This window comes from Hevea brasiliensis, chromosome 9 (assembly GCF_030052815.1).
Source record: "Hevea brasiliensis isolate MT/VB/25A 57/8 chromosome 9, ASM3005281v1, whole genome shotgun sequence".
NCBI lineage: Eukaryota > Viridiplantae > Streptophyta > Magnoliopsida > Malpighiales > Euphorbiaceae > Hevea > Hevea brasiliensis.
In genome coordinates this window covers 77,749,975-77,758,070 of record NC_079501.1, presented here as the reverse complement: position 1 = coordinate 77,758,070, position 8,096 = coordinate 77,749,975, and the positions used below count along the sequence as shown (strand labels likewise).

The window sequence follows — 8,096 nt, the reverse complement described above, 5'->3', positions numbered from 1 at the left end:
TCAGCAATAGTTGTATAGTTTCTTCGTTTTACTCCAATTGCAAATTTGCAATTGCCTAGAATGGGATCCCATTACACATAAAATGGAAAACAGTATGGTAGTAAAATTGAAGATTAAAAAAGCAATTATGTTACAAGTAGTTTTATGACTAACATGCATAAATAATTATAATGTATGCATTCCCTATATAGAATGCATTAAATGCTAAATATATTGGAAAAAACATCCCAAATAATATATTAACAGGAGAAAATTATACAAAAAAAAAAAAAGAAAAGGGCGAGAATCTCTTTATGGCAATACTTGGCTTTAGCTCAGATGAAAGGTATAATGTAAAAATGACATAACATAAAAAGAAAAATAAAGGTGAGAAGGGAACTTCTTTATAGGAACATTTGACTTCTTGTCTTTCAGCCAAGGTTCCTTGTCAACTATTATTCAAGGATTTCTTATACATTATCCAATCTTTCGGAAACTTTTAGATTGCCTAAGCAGAACCCTAAAAAACTGCTTAAAATGTGACTCAGCATTCAGTGGATTAGAAATGAATACAAACGTTTCTGCAAGTCCCCAGCCGCTTATAGCTTATGCAGGCTGTCTTTGAACGAACTGCCATTTTTTCTGCTATAGAGCCATTTTCAAACCCTGACACCTGGTAGTCGGTGTTAGAAGCTCAAGTCCTCTACTTGTTTCATCGAAGCACAATGTTGCAGAAATGGCCATGCAAGCCAAAGTACTTTGACTATGAAAAGCCTGGAGAATAATGCAGTGCCGCAGATCTTAGATGACCAGGTGAGGATGATGCAGATGTAAAAGGACTATGCTGCAGCACCCCAGAACCTTCTGAAGTACATCCCCAACTAACGGGACCTGAGTTGCTTAGCTTTGTGGGGGTTCCATGAAAGCCAGTGTTCCACACGATAGGTGATTCACCAACGAAAGGATGTTCCTGTGACTGATAACAAGAAAAAGGAAGCACACAATTTGGGTTATAATTTGGAGCTGTTGGAATTGAGAAGCCAGAAGTAATAACCTGACTTCCCCTCCCACCTTCAGTATACTTCGCAACATCCCTGAACACAACATTTTCAGTAGCAGGGACGTCATCAATGATGACGATTTCCTTTACTGGATTTGTGGAGGAATCTGTACACTGACAATGGCGGTCAGGTGGTGTTATAACTTTCTCCACATTATCTGTAGGCGACACATTTAGTCTGTTCTTTAGCCTATTATGTTGGCTTGAAATATTGTAATCACCTTTGTACTCATGACACTCCATGGATGTTGCAAAACTGCAATCTGTATGTTGGTCTTGAAACATGCCTGCTGGTAGTCGGACATGTACAGGTAACCTTGAATCAGATTGGCTTCTAAAATTGTTCGACAACCCCCCATCAAAGCCTCGACCTACTTTATGTGAGTTCTCACTAAAGATGACAGAACCTTGGCAGCCCATATGATGTAAGGGGTGGCAGTCCTGATTCTGAACATTGCCAGGAGAGACTCTGGAAAAAGTCAGAAATGGAGAAGTTTGATGGTTATTCTGCGCACATGGTTGGACACCCCCAAGTGGCACAGAAGTACCTTCATCTTTGTTAACCACCATTAAGTTCTTTCCCATCAGCCGAAGTATAAGATTGGAAGCAGATGGACTAGCAGAATCAGAATCAGCATGACCTAAAAATCTCACTCCTGAATTGGGAGAATCCTTATAAGAAATGGGACCTGCAAGGGGCTTAATGCCTGGGAGAATCACCTTCTCGGATCCTGAATTTGTGCAACAGCTTGGAGAAGCTAATTCAGGCCTCACATCCAAATCTGCAGGCCTTAAGTTGGAATTGAAATCCATATGCTTTCTGCTAGAAGGAACAGTCACTGAATCCATTTTCAGTCGTCTTAATAGCTGGGAATCTTGAAAATTTAAAGCAACACCCTGAGAAAATCTCTCCTTCTTTTGGCAACAGCATGGCTGATCATTCTTGAAATTGAGAAAGCGCTTCTCAATATAGATCCTATCTTGTTTCATATATTCTCCATAAAAAGTAGTTCTTTCCACGTCTGCACCTGTTGCCTGTGGAACAGTACCAGCACTTTGTACTGAAGGCTCAACACTAGCACCTGTTGACTTAATCTTCTCTTGAATAATACAAGGTTCCACTGATGATGATGGTTCAGTGTAATTGAAATCAGATCTACCAGCTGTGGAGTTAGAGATAGTGGATGCTGCAGATATTGGTGAATCAGACGAATCTCCATCAACAACGTCGTGTTGATCTGGAGAAGAATGAACCCGGCTTGTGGTAAGGGAAGAGTTTCCTTGAAAATCATCTGAACCCATGCCCCTAGGACTTGGCAAAAATGACCCTGGTGGTCCTGGAATAGGTATTGGATCGACATCCGGAAAAGAGCTGCCTTGCCCAGCTTCTGAATCCAACTCCACCCCTATATCAGCATCTTGTCCCACCATATCATTGCCAGCTTCATCAGCAGAAAATATCTCTCGGTCATTGACAAAATCAGACTCAGTTGGACCTCTTGGCACTTCATTCCTACATAAAAGCCCTCCGTAATTTTCAAAAGATCGAAAAGAGTTAGATTGGACCTTCGAGGAATTACTGAGCTTGTAAAATTCTGAGTCTACCGACTTAATTATGCTGCTTGAGTTCCTGCCATCATAAGTCTTAGAAGATGGCTCAACAACAATGTCATCCATATAGATATGAACCTGTTCTCTACCAGAGCCTACATAATCGACTTTCTGTAGCAAATCATCACCAATTCCAACTGAAGAATCTGCATTTACCTGAACATCACGATCATAACATGAAGTTGCAGATATTGAGCTCCTCAAAGCCAATGCTTTCTCCCCTTGGGAAATACATGACAATCCTCTTGCTTGCCTAGTTTCCAGGGCAAGGCTTCTCTCATGAGACTCCTCATCAGCTATTTCTTCGCTTTCAACTTGATTTTCTGCATCTCCATGGATCAAATCATATTGTTGATCAACTTCAGAATGCCAAGTCACTGCCCCTTCGTCTCTTTTTTTCATGAAACATGCTCTAGACTTTTTAATGGCTGAACACTTATTAATTTTACCGGGCACAGATTCAGTCACAGAAGACAGGCCTTTGAAATTTCTAGAGGAGAATTCCATTGCTTTAGTTACAATTGCATGAGCATTCCGTGAAGATTTTGTGCTAGCAACACAATAAATATCTGCATTATCAGTTGTATCTTCATGGGTATTAGCCGTCTTCTTGCTCAGCGAAGATGCATAATTCCTGGTAGAGTTTAAAGGCCTTGGCATACAACTTGAATGCACAGGAGTTCCACTTTTGTCCAGTTGATTGGAATTTGCTCTCATTGATGGAGAAAAGCTCTCCACATTGTCACTGGTCTTGCCTTCCAACGAGAAATTACCCACCCCTTTTCTACCAGGAGACTGCTCATTCTTGTTGCTAACTAGGACTTTATGAAATGACTTCATCCTCCCATTGTTTCCAGAAGAAGATACAGGATTCTCAGACTGATTGGTAAATTTCTGAACATGATTCCTCTCAGAAAGCAAATGCCAATTACATCTCACAGGTTGATGGTCCTCCTGACTAGTAATCTTCTTTGAAAAACCTCTTCGTTTGGAGCAAACCCATGGTCTTAGAGTCCTGGAATCACTGGATTTGGCTTGTTTTGACATTACATGTTCTTTCTCACTACTTCTAGACTCTCCTTTACATTCCTCTTGACCTCGAGAAATCTGATTACAGTAATTTTGACAACCATATATAAATGAATATTCATTCTGCTGAATTTGCATAAAAAAGTAACTAAAGACTAGCAATTCAAAGTGCATAATGCATCAGAAGTAAGCACTATTTAAATGGGCTTGAGGGTGAAAAGAAGTGAAAATTATATTGTTCTAGCTTGTTTGTGCATGTTCAGGAATTTGTATGGAACCAATTCCCAATATTAAAGAGCTAAGGCCCAAGCATAATGGAGTCAATCCAAAACAGCTGGAAGCGTCCAACATCTATATTGCACCTCCAAAATACAACATCATAAAGTATACCATACTAATAAACCAAAAAAGGTAAAGTAGTTGGTCTAATAAATGCTCAAATTCTTTGGTCTCAGAAATGGTTAAAGGCAATCCATCTGGAAGATGCATAAATTGTTTAGAAAAAGGGAAACTGAAACATATTTAGAAAGCAATAGAGCTGTACCTGGGAGCCATGGGCCTTGTGGGAGAAAATTTTCTTGCTTTGAGGAGCAAGCTTCATATACTTATGATGTTTTTGTGCGAGCCATTTTTTCTTCTTTTTTAAAATGTATTTGATTCCTTTGTCTCCTTTAAAAGGTTTCCTAGCTCCAACATCCTTCCCTACTTTTGAAACTGAAGGTTGGTCACTAAACTTGGATAAAATCCTAAGTTTGGTACCATTTGCATCAATATAAACGGGACCTACATCACCAACGTCCTCAGGATGAATCTGTGACACCCTTTGCTTTTTCCCTTCATTTGTAGTCTCAGTTTTCTCGGTTTCCTGAGTAGGCAAACTTGAAGCTGTGGCCCAATTCGTACCATTTCTTCGATCAAGTTCTTCCAATGTGCATGGTGGAGCAGTCATATAAATATCTACCATCAACCTTGTCTTCCTCGGCTTAATCCTATGTCTTATTAGCTTAGAATCAGCAGTCCATTTGGGCGTTGACTCCACAGAAAGGCACTGATCGATGTGAGCATTCAAGGTAGTGTTTGATGTGGATGAAAAAGTTTTGCAAACAGGGCAAACTTTGGAAGCCATTATTGTTTCTGATACAGTAGTAGAATTAGAAGCTATATCTTCAGTTGAGTTGCGATCTGAGTTGCCACCAAATTTCACTATCAACCTGCACTTCTTGCTCAATGGCCGGAAGGTACTCTCAGTCTTGTTGTTCCCAGAAGGTCCCGCAGCCTTGACTGCAACTGAGATTTTCTTGCAAGTCTCAGTTTGTAACAGTGAGCTAGATTGCCTGTTATCAGGAAGTGACTCTATCTCAGATTGAGACACACTTGTTGCTGTGGATGGAAAATTAATATCTTCTCCAGATCTACATGAACTAATGTCTATGCAAGATTCTGCTATCTTATTATTCAACTGGGCATCATCAGATAAGTCAAGTACCACATGATTTTCAGGCCTAGAGGGCTCCTTAGCAAAATCTTTAGAGTTTTGCTTCTCAAGTGGAGTGATTTCTACCGTACATCTCTTAAGTGACTGGTTCCTTACTGAATCAAGAGGCTGAAATGGTGGTAACACATCCTTCACGCCATGTTTCAAACAAAGCTGCAAATTTTTCAGAGAAAAAGGCCAATTCTTCTTGATATCTTTATCCCGGGCTGTAAATACATAATCTCTGCATCACCAATCAAAGTACATATTATTTACTGGTATCAATATATACCACAAACAAGACATAAGCAATAATAAGCCACAATTCAGTATGTACAAGAGCTGAAACCATGATAACCATGAGACCCATTATATCATATGATATAACATAACTCATGAGAAGGTAACCAAGGAACTCCGAGAGAACAATATGAACAGTGAATTAGTAGTTAAAGAGCCAAGAAACACGCATGACAACTAGATTCGAAAATCTGGTGAAGTCAGAAGAAAAGTCTGCAGTCTATTAGGAACAAGTACAGATAACGAGAGGGATTATACAAAATGACATGAAATCACAAGCATCAAGAAAGTGAGCAGGTGAATATTGACTGAAATCCTTCAAAACATAAATATACACCAAAGCCGTGAATGAGATCATGAGGTAAAGCAGGCAAAAGCTTCATCAGAGGCCAAAATAGAGACAAGATGGGGTGTCAACAATTAGGCCCCATCTCCAACTGAGCCACAAGGAACATGCAACTCTGGATCTGACCCAACAAAAGATCTTAACTTTGAGATCAGCAGAAGAAGAGAAGGAAGCAGTTAGCTTAGCTAGAGAGCCGTGACAAAAACAAAGGAAAGCAACAAAGGTGGGGAAAATCTAGCACTATTCAACTTCAAAGGAGACATTAACCAGAAAGCAAAGGAATTTTTACCTTATGGAGAAATTGGAAAGTGGGGTATGATGATCGACGGGTGGGTTTGGTAGATCTACCTCTGTCAAGGAAAGCTTTTGAGAAGCCCTCTCATCACTACTACTATTTAGTTGAGGAAATTGGCAAGAACATGGGGGATCTGGTGAAGGGTTTTCAATGGATAACATCTGATGCTAAGTTTCTCTCTTCTTGCGCTGTTTTTGCAACAGTCACAAGCTTCACCACAACAACTCGTACTACTATTATCTCTTCCACTTCCACTGGGCCTTATCTTTAACCTCTTAGCCTTCAGCATATATAACACCACTACAGGCCTCTCACTCTCCTTTTATCTTTCTCTTTCTAATCCAAACCCCACCACAAAGCATTCTCACCACGCACAGCCGCCAGCTGCAACCAAGGAGCTAGCAACCTAGCTATTTTTTTTTTCAAGATCAAGCAACCCCACTAGAATCTTCATCCATCAGCCTTCCTGCAACAGACATTAAAACACATAATGAGATCAACAAACCCAGAAGAATATGGCGGACTAGCTAGCATATTCTAGAACCGTTATTTTATGTGATGAGAATAAGTGAAATTGAAGTATCGGTGTTTTGATTGATCAAGCAAAGCACAAAATAAACAAAAGAACGAAACCCACAAGCAAAGATGATGTTGAAACCCCTAAAAGTATCCTGGGTAACCGTTATTTTATGTGGGCAAACCCAGAAAAAGTGCTCAAAATTAAGACTTTGAGCAACTGCAATCCACTACCTTATCACCAGCAATCAAATCTAAAAAAAGCAAAGTAATGATAATATAGATTAAACGCGAGAATTCACTGTCATAAACAGAGCTCGCAAAAGAATGAAGGAGCTAATTAGCTAGGCTGTGGACGAAGCAATACCAGTTAAAGGAAGACAATAATAGAAAACTCAAAAATCAAAACGACAAACTGAAGATTTTTCAAGGTAAACCACAAGCTTTAATCTAGATAGATGGAAGAAACAAAATAAAACCCAAAAAATCTTCTGGTCTCGTGATTCACATGGGGAGTAAACAGTTCATAACTAACCAAAAGAAAATATGAATGAAAATCCATGATTAGGGACCAAACTCTATCCTCCATTTAACAATCAACGAGTAAGACTTTCAAAATAGACTTTCAAAATACTGAAATAACCCACGAAAACTCAAACACAAAGATTATAAAATCAAACCACAGTTTTTTTCTTCATCCCAAAAATCAATCTCTGTAGGCACAACCTAGCAAAGAAGGTAGTAAAAAAGAAAATGACTCAAAATCAAGGAAATTGAATAGCAGCTTCTGATAAAACAAACCTTAAGAAGCTTTTGTATAGAGAGAACTTTTGACACAAAACAAGAAGAAAAATGAAAACTTCAGAGAAGAGAAAACCAAAAATTAATAATAATTATTATAATAATAATAAAGAAGGAGAGAGAGAAGGAGAGAGCTATGGAGAGCGGAAAGAAAAGAGCACCACCCACTCACACATCAAAAGGGCATCAGGTTCTTCTCTTTCTCTCTCTACCTCTCTCTTACCCAAAAGCTAAATCTACAATTTTTAACGCCACGATTCACCTCATATGTGAATATGCATTTTCGAGACTCGAAAACTCTAGAGAGAGAGTGAGAGAGAGAAAAGAGATTGGAGAGTTTTACAAATACAAAGCTGTCCTATCCTACACCTACCCTACACGAACCCTTCAATTTCTCTCATTTCTTTATTCCGATTTTTATCAATGCCTGTGGGGCCCATGCATTAATTCTCCTTTTTACCCCTCTTTATCTTTTTAAATTATAAATCCCATAACCCTAACCCTCCATGTTTGTTAGTTGCATTGCTACACGACAAAAACAAAAATACCTCCCTCTGTCTATTTTTTTTTAACAATTATTTATCACCTCTTTTGTTTTATCTCAAAATAAATTTTATTTTTTACCGCTCCCCGTACATTTTAATCATGCGATTAAATGAGTTTTTATTGAACATAAATCAATAAA

The 8,096-nt window shown here is 38.9% G+C and overlaps 1 protein-coding gene across 4 annotated transcripts; it reads right to left on the bottom strand.

The window, feature by feature from the left end:
- Nucleotides 1–288: 288 nt before the first annotated feature.
- LOC110644814 (uncharacterized) lies at nt 289–7,730 on the bottom strand. Of its 4 annotated transcripts, none has more exons than XM_021797759.2 (4): nt 7,584–7,730; nt 6,089–6,560; nt 4,224–5,397; nt 289–3,757 (listed from the first exon to the last, which is right to left on the bottom strand). In XM_021797759.2, exons 2-4 carry the CDS (start codon nt 6,253–6,255, stop codon nt 743–745), a joined length of 4,356 nt encoding a protein of 1,451 aa, XP_021653451.2. In that variant the 5' UTR covers nt 6,256–6,560; nt 7,584–7,730; the 3' UTR covers nt 289–742. The 4 variants fall into 4 exon arrangements, with proteins under 4 accessions (XP_021653451.2, XP_021653450.2, XP_021653453.2 ...); XM_021797758.2 differs by lacking the exon at nt 7,584–7,730 and adding an exon at nt 7,412–7,566; XM_021797761.2 differs by lacking the exon at nt 7,584–7,730 and adding an exon at nt 6,978–7,124.
- Between the last annotated feature and the right edge of the window lie 366 nt (nt 7,731–8,096).